General features: G+C 31.7%; 1 protein-coding gene across 4 annotated transcripts in view; it reads right to left on the bottom strand.

The window, feature by feature from the left end:
- Dmd (dystrophin) overlaps window positions 1-21,051 on the bottom strand; it is a 2,099,091-nt gene that overhangs the window by 1,228,049 nt on the left and 849,991 nt on the right. For all 4 annotated transcript variants that reach the window (XM_047536255.1, XM_047536256.1, XM_047536254.1 and 1 more), the window contains exons 38-41: window positions 9,614-9,736; window positions 7,228-7,365; window positions 4,344-4,496; window positions 3,301-3,483 (exon numbers count right to left, since the gene is read on the bottom strand). In XM_047536255.1, coding sequence (XP_047392211.1) covers window positions 3,301-3,483; window positions 4,344-4,496; window positions 7,228-7,365; window positions 9,614-9,736 — 597 coding nt within the window. The remainder of the gene's footprint in view (window positions 1-3,300; window positions 3,484-4,343; window positions 4,497-7,227; window positions 7,366-9,613; window positions 9,737-21,051) is intronic.

Below are 21,051 nucleotides of genomic sequence, written 5' to 3' on the forward strand. Positions count from 1 at the left end.
TCCTTCATTGATAGTCACCAGTTTTGTATGAAATTTCCAGCAAATATTCTGTGACTCTAGACAAAACTACCCACCCATGGATTATGGTATCTAATATGTAACTACACTAAAAAAATGTACCAGATATCTGTTAATGTTTTTAACAAATGGAACATGTAGATTATTATGTTTTTTTTTTTATTTTTGTTGTAGATGAACACACTACCTTTCTTCCATTTACTTATTTGTTATGTGGTGCTGAGGATTGAATCCAGTGCCTCACATGTGCTAGGCAAGCACTCCACCACTGAGCTATAACCATGGTCCCACATACTGTGTTTTTAATATAATGTCTCTTCCAGTGTTTTACATAGAAAGAAAAGAAAACTTTGACTCATTGAGCCCACAATGCAGCAGGTGTTTTACAAATATTACCTTGGTTCATTCTCACTGATATCCTTATTCCCATTATACCCATGAGGACAATGAGACTAAGAAAGGTCAACCCATTATCATACAGCTAGCAGAACAAGTTACTGGGATTTAAATTAAGGATTATTCGATCCCAAATTTGTTCTTTTTACTAGACCACACTGCTATAATGCATCCTACAGAAAGTTCCTCATGTTCAGTTTCCAATCAGTGCTTGATCAGTCTCTAAATCAACAGGAAATATATTCTGAATGCTTATTTTTCTAAGTAGGATAAGAGTTTCCTCCTGGTGAATACATGGGGACCTCTTTAAACTGCCTTTTTCCTTGTCTGTTGTCCCTTCTTAATGGTCTCCTGTTTGTCCTGAGAACCTCTGTTTATTGATATAGTATATTATGCATTGATTTGCACTCCTGTCTGGCTAAGGGCTGCTTCGTGGCTCCCTCAGACAAAGTCCCAGACTTTTTCTGAAATTTACTATGCTCATATTTAACTCTGACATAAACACCTATGTGCATTAAATTTACACTGCTTAGCCCATTTCTGAGTCTTCATCTATGAAATAAAGACAATTAACTTTTCATTTTAAAGTTAGCTCTCAAATACTAGGCACTTTACTGCCTACTCTCTTGAATTGCTACTGTCAAGACACAGAAGACTAACTACAAATCTCAAATTTATATCTAGAGAGCAGAAAGGGACCACTGAGGAGAAATAAAGATGAGAGAAACAGAAAGAGAATGAAGGGGAGGTAAGGAATTTTGAAGCCATGACAGTCTGTACTAAAATGAGGGCCATGGTACAATTATTTCACAAACAATTTCTCAATTAAGCTGTTAATTTGTAGCTATCTCAAATGACTCCATTGTGGAAGAATTGGGAAGCAAGATTCTAATTAATGTCCACTGTGAAATCAGCTTTTCAAATACATTAATGATCAGTGGAATATAAAGATACATCTTGGCTATATCTGTTTCTGTTTACATATTTATGTATCACTCTACCTATCTACCTATATTCTATCATCCTTCAGTTATAACTAAATCCAATTCCAAATATAATCATGATTTCCCAGTGGCTCCCAGAGGCTGAGGTAGGAAAATCGAGAGTTCAAAGCCAGTCTCAGCAAAAGCAAGGCACTGGGCAACTCAATGAGACTCTCTCTCTAAATAAAATACAAAATAGGGCCGGGTCAAGTACCACAGAGTTCAATCCCTGGGACCTCCCCGTGCCACCCCCCCCCAAAAATAGAGTTAATATCAAAGTAGCCCTCTTCATACAGACCTAAATTTTCAAACTTTCACAAAAAAAATCTCAAGAATAGTTTATTTAAATATAAATCAATTAACTATAAATCATAGTAATTTAACTTGATTAGGTTGTTAACAAATTTTGATCTGGCATATTGGGTGTATTAAGAAATAAGGAAAATTGAAATGGAGAAAAGAGTTGGTCAGATAATTCAAAGCAAAGGACTTCTGTGTAAATGACCTATTAAATAAAGGCAAAACTATTTTACTAGATTTTTCTTTATGGTTGCTTTAATCTCTCACTTCATTTTGCATCTGTGGATACAGGTTTCTGTTAGTGTAAGCTTGAGTGATTGATGACATATTATGTTCATAACATCTAATATGAAAAATAGGCGAAAACATTCAATCAACTAGAATTAGACTTAAAATGTAATACAATTTCAATCTTTTTTAGATTATTCCTTCCAACTTCTCAGAATATTCAGCTACTGTTAAACTTTGGGTCACTGGATTTCATAGAAAACAGCATATAAATGAATTTTCTTAGTATAAAAAGAAATGAAAATATGTAGCATTTATCCCTCATAGTTTATAGTTATGTTAATTGTCTTAGACACATTTAAAGTATACACCATATTATATGCAATCAACAATATCACAAAAATATTCCCAAGAAATCTCATTTATGGGCCAAACCACATGCATTTGTCATTTACATAGGCCAAAATTGTTGAATGTCTGTTTGCTTCATATTGTTCAACCCAACATAATTTTAAAGCTTTATCATTCAAACTTTTACATCCTGATCTTTTGATGTATTTTGTTGGATAATTACAGATTGTGGTCATTCCTCTTCACCTCAGAAGAACCCACAATGGAATAGAAAATGTATCTGTCAGAAAAATCTTTATAGTTTGTAACTTATTACAAATAAGGAAATGAGACCAAGATGACAGTTTTAATTGCCTTTCGAAAGAGAGAACCATAAACTTTCCATTCAGTTGTTTAAAAGAAGTCATTCCTTTTCCTTTTGGCTTGTACCATTTCTATAATGACATTATACGGTATTGTTCATTTGACATCAGTTTCCAACCATCTTACAAGGCACCAAGTTTTTCTAATAATCACTGTGACCTAGTAAGAAGTTAACCAGGTTTAAAGCTAAGCTATTATTCTGTAAGTCAATAAGATAAGACCTTCAGTAGGTTGATATAAGAAGATATTTCACAAAATATGGGTTATTTACCAAGTATACAGTAAGAAAGTAAAATTAGCATGGGATGATCTCAGGAAAGCAATACATATTTCTGGATCAGACACTGAAAGTAAATGTATGATAAATTGACAAATTCACATTGCCAATGTTATGAAAAATGATGCAGCAAAAAAAATTAAGATGTATTTTTCATTTCTGTTTAGGGGGGTTTTCCTATTAGCTGTTAATTTATTATATTTTTAATCTTCAAAATGAAGCACTAGTGTTACAGAAGCCCAAAGTGAGGGAAACTACTCACTTTCAAAATGCACATAAGAAGTTTGAAATTGCACCTGGATTTTTTTGTATTGTTGTTAGTAGGCCTCTGTTAATAGAGCAGTAGTTGCAAACACATATGTGGGTTTGCCAGTAACAACTCACAATTTGTGCAAAGTTGAGTCTTCGAAACTGAGCAAATTTGCTCTCAATTTCCCGCCAGCGCTTGCTGAGCTGAATCTGAGTTGGCTCCACTGCCATTGCGGCCCCATCCTCAGACAAGCCCTCAGCTTGCCTACGCACTGCATTCAGCTCCTCTTTCTTCTTCTGCAATTCACGATCAATTTCCTATTGAGCAAAACCAATACGGCCCAGGGCAGTTAGCTAACCACATCAACCAATCTGCAAGCAGCAAACACTTCTCTCAGAAATTTCATAGGCTGTTGTTCCTTTATTGTCATCTTTCAAAATTTACAAATATGGAAGGTGTCACTGTCATCCTCACTCAATAATCCAAATATTGTTTCAATTATCACTTGAATGTTCAGTTTTAGACATTCTAATTTAAGAAAATACTGAATTGATCTAACATTTTCTTTCTTCTGATTCCTCTGGTGCTTTGCGGGTTGACCCACATTGGAGTGATTACTCATTATTTTTTAGGGACCATCCATATAGAATGTAATTTTGAGGGTAAGTGAGTATTTATTTTCTTTTTAAAGTTTTGAGGAACTCAACAGAGAATGAAGCAAAATAAAAAGTGTAAAATAATAATGGAAAAAACATCTTCAGACAATATGCAAATAAATCTATAGAGATTTGACACTGATGTGTGAAGATGCTCTGATGAAATGAATGTGCTAACATGAGAAAGAAGTCGTCCATATACCGATAAGTCATTAGTTCATCTGGAACAAAGATACACAAAGTCAATTACAATTATACCAGAAAACAGGACATTTCTTAATTCATTTTACATTGTCTAAGAGCAAAACATTTTATTCATTCAACAATACGTCAACTGAATAACATTCAATACAATACATTTACTAAAACATAACACAATACAAAGAAATGCATCAAATCAAAGAGAACATTAATAGAGGCAACAAGAACAGTAATATTTTAAAAATGATCCTCACAGGTTAAGTTAAAGCAATTAAATTGTAGCAATAAAATCTAGTATTGACATTCTAAAACAACATTACCTTTATTTTCCTTTCATCTCTGGGTTCGGGTAGACTGGCTAATTTTTTTTCAATGTCATCCAAGCATTTCAGGAGATCATCAGCCTGCCTCTTGTACTGATACCACTGATGAGAAATTTCTAGAGCCTTTTTTCTTCTTTGAGACCTCAAATCCTGTTCATGGTGCAGATATTATTAAAATATCAATATATATGTATAGTACACTTCTGGCTGTAGTTATTTATAAAAGTAACTTGAGTCCCTCATCTTTTTGTACACTTGTTAAAAGCACATTTAAATGCAAAACATACAAATAATTTAATTATGTATTTACATGACAAGGTCTAGATACAGAAGCTAAGAAACCTGAACAACACACTTCAAGATTTTTCTCTTAGCATGTTCAAACTTGTTTAGAAATCACATCATATTTAATTAATTCTTAATGAGCTAAATAAATTGTTGTGTACTCTATATGGAACAGTTTAATATTTTAACACAATTCACTTAACTAGATAGTTGCAAAAGCAGTGAGTCTGTATTTGACTTTTAAAATACATAAGATTCTAAAATTTACATGTTAACTCCTGGGCTCATTCACAAAATATTAAGTTTATATAGCCAAGCAGCATACATTCATGGTTTTAGAAATACCTGCAAATAAAAGTTTCATAGGCCAGTAACACTGTGTGATTGAAAATATAAAGTCATTTTAGTTATGAGAATTTTTCAAGCTATATGTGTAGAAGAATTACTATTGTTCATTTAATTATAAATATAAAGATGGCAATTTAAATATTTTAAATTTCAGTGTTTTAAAATTACAAATTATCTTTCTTTCAAGGCTTACATAGCCAATTTTGTATTATCATACCAAATCATGTTCAAAATAAGAAAAATTTAACTATTTTAAAAAGAAATGAGAAAGATGGTTTTAAAACAACCTGATGAGACACACAAGGGTGACTGGTTTAATGAATCAGCAAAGGGGTGACATTAATCATTTTGCTCCTACAAGCACACTCAGTTTTCCCTGATCAATAGAATTAGTTAGAATGCCATTTTATAACTCGTGGGAAAATAAAAAGCTCTGAATAAGCTTTCATTTCTTCAAAGAGGTAGCCATTAGGATATTACATACCAATTTAACTCCAACTAAAGAAAATACCAAATATCAAAGGGTGCCTTAAAAATACATTGCATTGGAAAGTTTTGACCTTCATTGGAATATTTCAAAGGACTAGCATTGGAACTACATGGCAGATTAACATAGTTACTGCAATTGGTAGTGTAAATTGGTTCTGCCAGTACAATTCATGATTTTCATTAAACATCTATAGGATAAATTTGCAAGAATGATGAAGATTTCCTTCTGTATTTTGCTTAAAAGTGGGGATATGAAATTTACTGCAGTTTACATTTTATGTTGTCTTTCTAAACCTCCTGTGGAGGTAATAAGTGCCCACATGGAGTCAAAAAGGATGCTGCTTTTTTCAAAGGTACCAAGATACAGCCACGTGAACGAGAATTGAGCTGTGCCTTATTCGTGATACGACTCACGTGTCTGCCAAGAGAAAAGGACTTGGTAGTCATAAATCTGAAACTCCTATTTCCTAAGCACAAAATGATGTGTAATATGCAAAAATAGAGGTATTATATAGATTTCTTAATAGGTATGCAAGATAACCATTAAACACTGCTGCTCAGTAGGACACATATCATCCATATGACCAGTATAGATGCTTCTGAAAGCTTGGTCACAGTCACAAAGGTGTGAGTTACAGAGTTTTCTGATTTTCTGAATCCATTTGATTTGCTTTTGCACTCCCCTCCAGGAAGAAGCCTTTTCTATTTACTATATTTATCAGCAGTTACCTTCAGAGCACCTGCTGGCCAATTAGACTTTCCTTGTGGATTCCTTACAGGCACAATATTGTATAATTACATTCTCAGCAGTGTTTATTTGGTTGACTATAGGGAAACAGGTTTTATCCTCTCATTTGCATACAGAAAGCAGACTTCATCCACCTACTAGGTGGATCTACCTACACAACTACATAACTCTAAAAGAGTGATTTACAATGAAGAGCTTGGCAATTCACAGAATTAGAAAATCAGCCATGCATGCAAATAGTGAATATTGCAAAGCGTATACAAAAAAGGTTTTACAAAACTTTTCACACGTCCAGTCTCATCTCAAGAACTTCCTAAACATTTATTATTATAGGTAAAAAATCAAGTTTATTCTGTTCTTTCTGCACAATCCAGATGAATCACGTGGGTACTTGAAGCCATACACTACCGCTGCTTAATATGAAAGTAGCAGTTCTTCTTCAAGGGCATTACAAATATTTTTGAGGATCCCTATATAAATGAAATTAGACTTTTGTAGATGCTTAGTTAGTTGCAAAGAGTGACTCTCTTAAAAGCACAATATACTTTATTTTTGAGCAAAATGAGGAACATCCAAGCAGATTAACACAGTTACTGTAAGTATTAGGACACCAAAGCCCTGGACTTACTATAAAATTTTAAAAAATGGAGTAAAGAAGGCAGGAAAAAATAAGAAAATATATGTTGGTTATTCTGGTAGTTAAGGAAGGTTTTTCAACACAAATACAAATATAGCTTATAAACTATATTAGAAAATTAAATGTATAAGTACTATGAATGATACATTTTGATCTTTCAGTATTATTCAGAAAAATCTGAAAACATCTTTTAAGCAACACAGCTTTAAAAATTAGAAAACACACAAAAATGCTAAATAAAGCACACATATGAACAGAAAAAAGTGAATTTTGTGACTAAGTTTCTTAATCAGATTTTATTTATGCACAATATATTTTACCCTACATATGAAAAAAACCACAGGCAAGGTATATTATAATTTTAGCTCTAATACCTTGAGAGCATTATGTTTTGTCTGTAACAGCTGCTGTTTTATCTTTATTTCCTCTCGCTTTCTCTCATCTGTGATTCTTTGTTGTAAGTTGTCTCCTCTTTGCAACAATTCTTTTACAGTACCCTCATTGTCTTCACTCTGATTAAAAACAACAAGTACAGTCTTCATTTTGGTTTTTTTTAATAAAAGCTGTACATTGTTAACAGAGATAATAAAACATGTTATTTAAACACACACAAAAAATCCAATTTTAAAACTTCCAGGGAATGTTCTCATAAGATACAATGGTTATAGCTTTTCTTTTTTATTTTATGCTTTAGATTTTAAAAGAAGTAAGATTCTCTCATCTAGTTCTATAGAACACAATTTTAAGGGCATATGTAGGAAGAGGAAGGAGTAAGGTACTTTCTCATCAGAATAAGTGAACTACTTTGAAAGTATATTTTTTACTTTTTTAGTAAAGTTCTAGAAATTAAAGTTTGTAGAAGTAAACTAACATTGTCAATTATAATGTTAACTCATTCATATAGGTAAATGGATGTGTACATGTGTATGGGAAATGGCAAAAAAATTTAAATACTAATGGGCTACTAAAGGAAAATATTTACATTTAAATGTATAGTAATTTTGATCTAATAATCTGTTTTATATTTGAAACCTTAGTGTCCAAATTTAGGACATGGGGAATTTGTGAAAAATGATGTTGCAAATTGCTGTCAAATATTGCAAATAATTTATAAAATGTCATAGTATGTGTTAATTTTAAATAAATATTAAAATATGAATTTAAAAAAGAGCTTCAAAAGTTTTCAATGTGTAATCTGTTTTCACACTCCAAAAACAATATTTTAAGTTTATATACTTAGAAATGAAATTATTTGAATACATGCTGGACTAATATAGGTACATCTGGGACCATTTGGTTTTTCATCTCTAATTTCCTATTTTTCAATTTAAATTAAGGAGGTTTACCATGCAATGCTACTGAAAGTATGCAATGCTAAAGATAAAGAATGACCAAATCATATGTTTAGGTATTTATGTATTATTATTATTGTATTAGATGTAATATATTTAAATCAATACACGACTGAGGACTTACTCATTTTGCTCAGAAGAAATGATATTTTTCTAAGATTTATTATTAGTCTACTAAAATGTATAACATAATATAGACATGTATTCATAGTCTATAAAAGACCTTATTTCATTATGCCTTTCAAAAATCCGCAGCATTTTCTAAGTCTAAGGACAAAACTCAAACAAAATATATTTCACTTATTTCCCCTTAACGAGGTAAGGGCTTTAGGGCAGTGTTTGTGGTCAACCCAAGAAGCAAGCAGCACTTTTTCACCTTGGTGCCCTCTGCTTTCTTCTTTGACATGAAGTAGAGGTAGTAGGAACTCAACATCTTGGAAAACCTCTTCTTGTCTTTCTTTCCACGAAATGAGTTGGCAAAGCCACCAAAGCCCATACATGGGGACTGGGGTGGCTCCAGAAAATCAGAATTGATACCAGTGGGAACTAACAGTGGTGGGTGAAAATATTTTTCCTATTACTTCACATGGCTATTTTCTAAAATTGATATATTGCCTTCTGAGGTCACTTGCAAGCATTGTTTGAGAAAATTCTAGCATTGATACATCTCCTGAAAGATGCATGTAAAGGTTAAAAATGCCACAGAGGTGATGGCAGTGGAAGAGGAGTAAAAACAAACTGTGGAAAGGAGGGTGAAGGGAAGAATAAAAGTCAGTGAATAGAGATGTGATGCAGAAGTAATTAAGCCAGAGAGAAACATCAAAGGCATCTTGAAATTAATTTGGATTGAAGGAGAATGTTCTTAGTTTATAAACAGCCCGCATGGTCATATTTCTTTACTCCTATGAAATAAGCAGCATGGCATATTTTAATTGTAGACTAAACTATTTGACCAATTTTTTTGTTAAAACCACTTTGTGGGAAACTTTAGTAAATTAAAAATGTGCATTGTGTGAAATCGCCCCTTCTATGACTAAATACATGACTAACACAAAACATCAGCTATCTACGACAGCTGAATTTCTTATTAAATTTCTAGTTTATTTTCTGATTGACTCTTTATTTGTATTACATATTTGCCCTGAATTAAAAAACAACACAGATCAAAATAAATTTAACTATATTTTAGAGTATGTAAGAGCTCCTATATGACCAAACCATAGTAATTTGGCATTTGATATAAAAGGTCAACAAGAATACTTCACTTTTCTAAAAATCATTAGAATCACACAATGTGTGATGTATATTCTGAGAATTCAGTTGGAGACCTGAAGTATATAATTTATTTCTAAATATTTTTTTCATTTTCACTCCTAGTTCATTCACACTTTTATCACAACCAATTTACCATATCTTTATTGAAGTCTTCCTCTTTCAGATTCACCCCCTGCTGAATTTCAGCCTCCAGTGGTTCAAGCAATTTTTGTATATCTGAGTTAAACTGCTCCAATTCCTTCAAAGGAATGGAGGCCTAAAAAAAAAGATAGTGCTAATTTAAATCAAAATTACTTTTTATTAGAAACACATACCAAAAGAAATACATTTATTCAACCTCCTGTGGCTAAACTAATGACATGCATTATGTTTCCATATTATATTTTATGAAGGATTTGAAATACAACTGGGAAAGTACCTGCAGATGCAAATAAGGACAAACATTTAACATCACCAGAGCTGAACATACATGCAAGATAGTGCAATTCATCATTCTGTGGTATCAAAAAAGGCAATCTACATAAATTTTACTGTACTAATTTTTTATATTCTAAAGTCAAATTTAATCTTATCTTAAATATTCTGATACAAATACCATTTGAGCAAATATGTCTTATCGAATTTACTTCCTTCATCAAATAACAGTAACCTCAGATAGCAATGTATAATTGTCACCCTATCCTTAGAAAAACTACATGGCAATCGGCTCATATATTTCAAATGTCATTTTTAGCATGGCAAATTTGACAAGCATGCTCTTCTAAGACAAACAATGCCATTAGCTTGCCTTCAGGAATGTTTTCTTAGGTGTCACAAATAAATTCACATGAATGAACTCAGAACATTTAACATAAAGGGTCTATATTTTCCAACCTTTACAAATATCACAGTTTAATTTTGAAACTTAGATTGACCAGTTTCAAAAAACTTGAGTATCCCTTGATTTACTTCATGAAACACATGAAAAGGAGTGATGAATGGGAAGACATTGAAAATCAAATATTCAAACGGTAGGGAATATTTAATCATTAATGTTCTGTTAATAAAATACACTTTTACTCTCTCAATCTTTATTCTGTACTTAATTTCTTCCCATTATAACACTAGAAAATACATTATGCTGGATATCTTTTCAAAACCCAGAGATGAAATATAGAAATCTTATTTTCTTCAGAGCTATTTTACTTGATGGAACTAATTCAGAAATAACTCCCAGTGTCTTATGCCCAGGATGACTACATTCACCAACTTTGATCCCCACAGTTTCTTTCCCAGTCACATTCTCAGCCATAGGTTTTCTCTATTTTTATTAGATGCAAACAGCTAGAGAACAATAAGGGTGAGTATTAAAGGACATGCCAAATATCTAATGGTAGACTGTTACTAATGAATAAGTGAATAACCAAATGGTATTCATGGGCACATGATTCTCACATGCATCCTGAATAAACATGTATCATCTAGGCACTTCTATACAACCCAGAAAGGATCTATGGGATCTTTTAAAATGTGACTTGATATAATACTCATTTTTCAGTCCCTATGATCATTGTCATTGGGAATGTAATAATTACTTGAACTATTACAGGATCCCATGAAAATATAGGAGAGGGAAGGAGAGGTAGGGGATTGGCAGAAGTGAGGAGGGACAAGAGAAGGGAGGGATTGTGGAATGATACTGACTAAACTGCTACATGCATTAATATGTCATAATGAATTGCAACTTCATGTGTGGCTAGAAAGCACCAATTAAAAAAACAAATAAATGGAAGGTAAGCCTGTAAATAAAGGAGGAGTGAGTAATGAAGGAAAGGAGAAGTACTGGGACTGAAACCAGGCAAATTCTATTCTATGCATGTAGGAATGTCACAACAAAACACACTATTACATGTAACCCTAATGAACTAATAAAAACATTATTAACAATGATACTAGAAGGGAGATCAATAGACTAGAGTGAGTGGTTCAAGGGGAGGGAGGAGAAGAGGGAAAGGGAAGATAGTAGGGAATGAAATTGGTTAAATTATGTGTATGTATGAATATGGCATAATGAATGCCACTATTATATGTAATTCATCAATAAAATTTTAAAAAATATACTTCAAGGATGTTTCAAGATATTCTTAGCATACTTCTCTAGTTCAATCATCATATACTGTTCAAAGGATTATAAAAGTAAAATGATGACCACCCTTGTTTTGATTATCATTCTTTATAATTATAACTACACAATACCAGTTTGATAGTGTTTTATGTTATTAAACTGTTGATCACATTTGCTGATTTTTAATAAGGGCAACTACATTTTTTCTATATGATTTTGTGAGTATACAATGATAAACAATATTTAAAATAATTTTTATTTAATACTTAGATATCAAAAGAACATGGCTATATTTGCAGTCAGATTTACCTGTTTGGTCTGCCTGCTTCCTCTCTAGCTTATCTTCTCTCCATACTCTCATAGTATTTTCAGAGGCCCCAAATTTGGACCTCTGTATCCTTTTCCCAATGCTTCTCCCATAATAAACTTTATTTTCTTCCATGATGTTAACTTTAAGATTTGTATCTCTCAAATTGTTATAAAGCCAAGAAGCTGTGACCTTACTTCTGAATTCCAGTCTAGCTTCTCCATTGGGTAGCTAATTTCTCACCTGAAGTTCAACATACCTAGAACTGAGCTCCTTATCTTCCCCCAAACTTCTGACAATACCAATTTTCCTACTTTTGTTAATAGACTATTTTTTCTTAGTTATCCATATTTAAAGCACAAGTCATGTCATTCATTCTTGAATCTTTTTCTAATAAGTATCAGGTAAGTGTTAATTAATTTGCTATGATCCACTTGCTTTGTATTCCCAGGCCCATCATCTTTCTGAGCCCTCACACAGGATAGGCAACCATTTTCAGACTGGAGTACAATCTCCTTCCTGCCAAACCAGTTCCAGCCTATGCACAGTGATTAGGTCATTATGTCATCAAAATATTTACATTATGCTACTCTGTTGTTCCAGAACCGTATGCATCTGAGTACAAAGAGAATAAAGTTCAAACTCCAGGATGATAGTGAAGGCTTCCCTTCCCACAGACCTTATTTTAGTGTTCCCAATATAGTTTTCTCTTACACACATTTAGTGATCTGTTATTCCTCCTCAATTACCTTAAAATGCCTTTGATCTTACGGTGAAGAACACAAGCTATTGAGTGAGAATGCATAGATTGGAAATGAGCTCTACTGTTTTTGAGGTGAGGGGCCTCACAAGTTATTTTCTTTGAGCCTCAGTTTCTTTATTTGTAACACCAGGATAAGAATATCTACCTCAAAAGGCTATTATGAGAATCAATTATGTTAGAATAGTAACTGGTATGTAATAAATGATCAGTAAACATTGGCTACTATTTTACCTTAAAATCCTATGCATCCATCTTATATAAATAAATTTTCACTAATCTTGGCTCATGTTTTCTCTGGAAATAATACCCACACATTGCCTCAGTTCAAGACCTTCTTCTTTTGCAAACATGATTTTTGAATGAAAAACAAATACTTGTTGATGTGATGAGTTTTTATTTTACTGAGGGATTTGACAAAATAATAAAATTCTAAAGACGAACATGAAAATATTTAAACACCAGTTTATGTTGTATCATTCTAGACAACAGAACTATTGATTTATTAATCTGTAATAATATATAAAATGGTCTTGAGGAAGATGCCAAGGGCTTTGCATTTGTTTTTTTCCTGGCCAGTAGTTCTTCAAGATTAGAAGAAACAAAACTTATGCAAAAACCACAAAGTTAGTGAGATAAGTTACATGAATATCCATGAAAATGAGGTATTTTTCTTATTCTACCAAAACTTATTCCTGCAACATAGCACTCAAAAAATATTTTCTGAAAAATAAATAATGACTAATAATGTGGTAGCAGAGTAAACATTTTGAGGATTCATTTAAATTAAACAATTTATATGTAGAAATTTCAAAAGACCTGACTAGTTAAGAAATATATTAACAAATGGCCAAATGCTAGGAATACCATGATGCCATCTAGTGCCAAAATATGGAAGATGTTAGGTGGTACTATTAAAAATGAGTAATTATTTAGGCAAGATAATGGAAAATTAAACTTCATTAGAAGAATGCATGGGGTCTAGATTTCTTGATCAAAGACAGGAAAGAGGTCATTATGCAGATTAGGGTTTGAATTATTTTGAGTAGTTCAAAATGTATAACTAAAATAAATGGGTAGAAATTACTTAGAGCCTTAGTTTTAGGTAAATATGAGAACAATTTATTGAGATTGGAGTATTTTCAAGCAGTAATTTTAAGGTAGTGAGTTTCTCATTGCTAAAAATATATAAACAGTCTTGATAATTTTGAAAATATGACCCTTTTCTCATGGATAATTTTCTTGAATTTTATCACCTTACAGTAAGTTCTCACCTCTAAAATCAGTGTTTATTGTAGCTTAAAACAAATATAATAATAGTCATATGTAATTCTAAATTATCTAATTGTCATAGTTAAAATTACAGGGAAAATTAATAATACATTTTATTTCACCATGTATCCAACATATGATTGGACAAACCTATAACAATAAAATTATTAATGTGATATTTTACATTCATCTTTTCATACCAAATCTTCAAAATTCATGTCTTTTATATTTCTAGCACATCTTAATTTGAAATAGCCATATTTCAAATGAATAATAGTCACATGTTGTTTGTGACTACATTATTGAGTGCTATAATGTGTTTGTGACTACATTATTGAGTGATTTATACTACTTAAATCACAACATGAATAAGAACCAATATCTCATTATTTGTTTGAAAATTGCTACTGGAATAATATCTTATCAAATATAGTCAAAATATGAACATTTTATTTAATCAGTGTTTATGGATTTAGCTTAGTCATGTAAAGTTAGTCTTGTTTACTTGCACTGTTTTCTGAGAGGGATTTGTGTATAGGAAAATTTACAGGAGTGTGTTTGACCTTCTGTCAGGAGTTCCATTTATGTGTAATCCTATATTGTACTGTACTATCTTTTACATGTGAATATAATGTCATTTGATTGTTAAGGATATATGCTTTGTTTCTCTAAGCAGATTTCAATCTTTGAGGTTGGTAATATATCTTACACTACTCTGTATTTTCCAAAGCAAGTATAATCCCATTTTTTATAGAAAAATTATTTATTGTGATAGTTATTAGTTTTAGAACAACCTATAAGTTGATTGCCAGTGATTAATTTTATGACCAAATAATCATAAGTAACACTCCGATTATTTTTGGTGTATTCTTGGCAGGATTGGACCAATATATTTTGTTTGGACACAGGAGTTGGAAAAATCTGTTTTCCTTAAGAGATCACTAGTTCACCATTAGGTCATGAAATTCAAATATGGAAGACATTTATCTAACCAATTAATGGTTTTATATGTCATCATTTGGTTTCATAATTTGGAATTCTTATGCAACTTTATTTTAAAATGCACCATCAGAAAGCATCTATAGATCAAAAGCTCACTCTTGTGTCACCATATTTTAAAATATGTAGTATATGATACCTGTCTTTTCAATTCAGAATTATGATAAATTATCTAAAGTAGTTGAAAGTGATGATTAATCATCTTAATTACTGGATAAATTACTTCTATTGGTATTAAATATATGACCACAGAAGAAACAGAATCACAATTATATCACATAATTGGACAGAGCACAAAAGATAGGTTTTAGAATATATAGAAAATAATCAAACAGAAGTTATAATATTGTTGGAGAATGTACACACCAAACATAGCTTTCACACAATTATATTTTTACTTACCTTTTTATTTTAAGAACTTTAGCATGACTGTGCAGTTTTACAAAATACATATGAAGTAGAACATAGAGAAGTTTAATAAACAGATAAATGGACACAAAAGAAAGAGACAGAGAAACTGAGAAAGACAACACTTTGTTTTCCTTGATATTTTAATGTTGCTTCAAATTGCTTAACAACTATTCATTGTGCTTTGTTGGAAGATTTAAGGATTAATGAAATTTAAGGCTTTTTTGAAGTTTTGGCATTAAAGATGACTTATATAACAAGTTAACGACATATAACAGACTGAAGGAAAGCGAAATCAATTACAAACTGATTCATTATAAATTGAAAGCATTCAAAATTACTCAGATACACTTTATCAATATTAAAATGTAAGTTTTCCTTTAGTTAAATATTACTTCATCATGCATAAATACACTAGCAAAATAATTACTGTGTTCACACAGACAGCAAAATAAACATTTGTTCTGGACTATGAAATCTCAGTAATCATGATTAATAACCACTATATTGGAATTACACTAAAATCTAAATTGAAAATAAATAATCCAAGTGCTACAGATTGGTTTAAAATTGTTTCAAATCAATCACTCTCCTCTTTCCATTCTGCAGCTTTGAAAATTTATTTATCATTACAATATTAGTATAAGAAAATAGGAAAAGAATAATTCATAGCAACCAAATAATAAAGTTTCAAGGACAAGTAACATCCTGTAATACAGAAAAGACAAACTACCGACATGATATGAAGCATTATTTCAAATAATTCTATCTGTAGAAGAAATAAAAGTTACAAAGATAAACAAAAGTATTGGAAAGATACTATATCTATGTTAGAACAAAGACAATCAAATAATGTGTAGACTTATTCACTATCTTATTTTAAATTCAGAATAAACAATAAGGAAATATAGAAAATAACTTACAAATTAAACAAAAAAACTCAAAATAGTGAAATTTCACTGGTTGTATTCTTTTGATATTAGGTAAGTTACTGGTTTAATGCTTTGATGATGAAAATTTGAAAATGTGGCTAATTTGTGAGGGTAACTTAGGGACATTAACCAATGCATACATATTGATTTTGAATTGATGAGAATGATTTCATGGTTACACATCCATCTCAAAATTGTATAAATTGTATACAAAACATACATTGGTTGGTTAGTATATACTGGTGGGTCAAGAATAAGCCCACTGGCTACTCTTATTAAGAGTAACTGGAAGACAGAGTTGGGGTTGTAGCTCATTGGTAGAGTGCTTGCCTAGCACATGTGAGGCACTGGGTTTATCCTCAGCACCACATAAAAAATAAAAAATATAAATAAAATAAAGGTTTAAAAAAAGAGTAAGTGGGAATACATCTCTATTTCATGATTATATCAGTTTGGTAGTTGCAAATGAAATTGAAGAGGTAAAGTTTCACTCTAAAATACATGGGGGGTGGCGACAGATAAACTAAAAGCAAAAATATAACACTTTGGACAATTTAGTAGTTTTGACATCCTCTGGACTTAGTTTTCTTCCTTTTTCTTTGTTTCTCCCTTCTCCTTCACTCCTTACACCCTTATACTTTAGGTTCAATTATTTGATTTTAAAATATAGAAGCGTACTGAAATCCCTGTGTTTGAAGGAAAATTGAATGTGTTTACAATACCACATCCTAGTCCAACAAAAAATACTGGCTGACATAAATAGATGTACTAAACTCTGCTGGGAATCAGCTAACTGGAGTGGGCAAAGCAATGGATTGGGAGCTAATATTTTCTGCCCAGGCGCTCTGTGAGAACTTGGGCAACACACTGCCTCTCTTACAGCATTCTATAAATATCTAAATATCTGAAAGTCTCTGATCTGAAGAATGTATACTTTGAATTTGCTGACGCTGATAAGGAAAATAATTTTCCTTTTTAAAGTACCACAATCAGGAATTGCCAAATAGCTTCAAAAATTTCAAATGTCATGCTAATAAGAACCAGTTAGTTTTATCAAATGACTGCTAACCAAACTCAATTACTTATCTACTTTGAAAATATTTTAAATGATTATAAAATAGATATATTATCAAAGTTTCATAGAATTAGCCTTGTTATTGGGAAAAGCCAACTAAAAATGTGAGAGAATAATGTTAGCATAGAAATTATGTTGATAAGTTCATTTCTTTCTTATTTAAGTTAAATAAAATTAGCAGATATTTATATTCTTTAAGTATTAATCTGTCACTGTTACCTGAGGCTATTAGCTGTATTACATATTTATTATTAAATATTTAATTTTATACCACAGTTTTTATCTATGCTTTTTAAAATTTCTCTGTAGAAAAATTTATTAAAAAGGTGTATTTATATAACAAGAATAACTGTTATATGGGCTGTAATCTGACAGAAAAGGTGTCACATTAGAACATGATTAGAAACAGATTGCAAAAGGGGAAATGTTTATATGTATTAATAAAACCAATCACAGAAATTTAGATTTTTAATTAAATTTTTCAATCTAATAAATATTAATTTGACATTTCAGATTATATTTATGAGTTGCATCATTTCTTTCACACTGGTGTTTAGGAAATCCAAAATATATGCCTAAATTATTGTTCAATTATTTTTCATGTATAAAATCACATTTTAAGATAGATTAGATCCAACCATGTTTCTTTTTCTTGATATATTCTGCATCATATGGAAAACTTACTGGTTCTCTCACAGCCTTCTATAAATATCCATGAGTCTCTGATCCATAAAGATTATTTTCACATCTGCTGATACTAACCAGAGGTTAAAAAAAAACTGACACTTCCTAATTATTACGGCAATAAAATATGAATACGTGATCTCAGATTGTCCTAATTTCACTTTACAGTTGCAATACTATATATAGAAATTGCTATATGTATTTTAGTTACAAATTTTCAAGGCTCATGTGGAAATTGAAGAACATATAGTATCTATACTCTATAGCACATAAGTCTTAGTTAAGCATTAAAGACAGAAATCAAGTACACTTTTATTTTGGTTAGTAAGAAATTTAGGACCAATATTTTAAATTTTCTGCTACTTGTAAAGATGAACTATTCCTAAATCTTTAGAAGGGAACAATCTAAGCAAATTATGTGTATAAATTTCATAATATCTTGTAAAAAGTAACATGATTACCTATATTCATAGTGCATAGCTAGATGAAGTCTGGTGAGTTAAATTTCTTTTGAAACTAAGTATTAAAAAATGACATATGTATTGATGCATATTTTATTATTGAAATTTGTATGTAGACTTTCTCAATCAGTCTTGAATCCTGAGCCAATTTTTATTTCATCATCTTCTTGGCCCTCATAGGTAATAACTGAACTCTAAGCTAGTCCTCAATGCCTCTAGATCAGTCATGCTCTCAGTGAGGTTTCTGGACCATTTGCATCAATATCACTTGGAAATTTATTAGGAATGCAAATGCTCAGGCTCCTTCCAAGTTTTACTGTGTTCTAATCTCTATGTGTAGGTCACAGAAATCTATGTTTTAACAGTCCTCCAAGTACATACAAATGATTGAGACTCATTGATCTACACTGACACTTCCTTTCTCCTTGCATTGCTACTTCAATACTGACATTATTGTTGTGTCTCATCTAGACTATTGTAATGGCCTCCTAACTAGTTTCCCTACTTTCTGTCTTATTCAGTTAAATTTTTCTTAAACCACCCTTAATTTTTCAACAGTCGGTGGGAAAAAACCCAAAACATCAAAAACTCCTTATTGCCTAGTGAACCAAGCATAAACTATTAATGTTTTCATGACCACTTCACTGTGTGTCTAACATCTTCTTCAGTCATACAACTGGATATCCATATCTAAGCTTCAGGCCACATGCCCTTTATTTCATAAGTAATATGAACTTACTCTCCATTGAACAAACTACACACTTGAACTTTTTCATAGGATTTTCCAGAATTGTTTCCTTCTCTGTGTTGCTGGAACGTGGAACATACTGAACTTATTCTACTCATTCCCAATTCAGTATCCATGAATTCATCTTGTTCCACTATTAAACAGTAATCCCCTTTAAATCTGTCACATCTTCCCTAGCAAAAGTCCCCACAGTACCAAATATTGTAACCTAAAAATAGTATATGGTTGGTCATGGTTGATCCAGATTGATCCCTTTTCCAAACTCTTGCTACTTTAGTTCTTTAAGATCCCCTTCAACTATCATGTCCCCCAAATTTCTGACTCCCCTTCTTCAACTTGGTTTCTGGGAGGATAAAGAGGAGTAGAGGTGCCATAGGCAACAAAACAAAGTTTTTTTATTGCCTTTCCATTCTCCTTTCTATGCTTTTGTTTCTTGAGAGCTTTTTTCCCTAACAGGATCCCTTGCCCCCAGCCATACCATCATGCTCAGATGCCATAAAACAGAGTTGAGACAAAGCATGTCTTCTTATTGATGCCATCAACTTTACTTAGGGCTCTAAAATGGTCCCAGATTTTTCTTTATAATTCTGACCCTCTCATTAAAACTATCATCTCCTTACTCTGATTTCAAATAGATTAGGAAAGATTAAGGTATTTCAAAGCCATTGAATACACTTAATTAATATAAATGAAACAGGAAAAGGCAGTATTTCATGTATTTTAAGGATCATAATGGGGACAGGCAGAACTTCCTAGTTCTTCTTAATTTACTCCATTTGATTATCTTTAAGGATAGTCCTTACAATTCAAATAGAGAAGACATGTTATCTTAGCTCCAGCTCATTCTAAAAGAGGTCAGAAGAAGTAGTCAGCTATTCTTCCATTTCTTTTTTCTTTTGATATTTGTCTCAATTCTAAATTTGGCCATTAAAGTCTAATAATATTTAATTATGGCAATCATTATTGATATTCATGATATGTTACCAGTTCATCTCTGCATAAAAATTAACAGATTTCCTCAGTGTGAGTTTGTACATACCTTAACATCATTTGATCCACATTACAATCTTGAGATTAAAATACGACAGTTACCATCTACCTAATTTTGTAGATGGAAATGGGGCTCTGAGAGTTAGAGGGGAAATATGCATGAGCATACAACTATAAATACGCTCAGCTAGTATTCAAAGCAAATTTTGTGGCTTCAAGTTGAAAATTTTTCTTCTCACCATACTGCTCCTTCCTGAGGACTAAAATTGCCACTACAAAGAGTGGCATGAGAACACAAAAGTCAATCTGAAACATGGATTCCAGTGCTTACTACTTTCTGAGTTTTAGAATTTCTTGCCACGGACAGTCCTCATAGGAGACCCAGGAATACGCAACTTTGCATTCTTCGCCAAGTAACAATAGTAGCAGCTACCAGTGAATTTTCAGGTAAATCTTTCACTTGACTCAATCACCCATTATAGTTGACCTTTAAAAAATTATCATGAAATTTGTTCTTTCACTGAGTTTATGATCTACCCATATTCAGTACCAAACTATTTTTAATTTGTTTTATTACCATAGGTTTTCCCTAGGATATTCTTCTCTGCAAAATTAAGTCAAAGATTCAACCATAGTAATGTCATAGTCATACCTAACCATACCTTTCATAAACCCTACTATAAAGGAGCCCAATTTTGAGATGAGAAACCATCCTTAACAATTTTTGGCATGTTCAGAATTTGTTTATTCAATAGGCACTAAGCCTTTAACTATCTTAAATCTGTTACAGCATCAATAGAAGAGTATTGAACTGTCAAATTTAGAACTGAC

This window comes from Sciurus carolinensis, chromosome X (genome assembly GCF_902686445.1).
Source record: "Sciurus carolinensis chromosome X, mSciCar1.2, whole genome shotgun sequence".
NCBI lineage: Eukaryota > Metazoa > Chordata > Mammalia > Rodentia > Sciuridae > Sciurus > Sciurus carolinensis.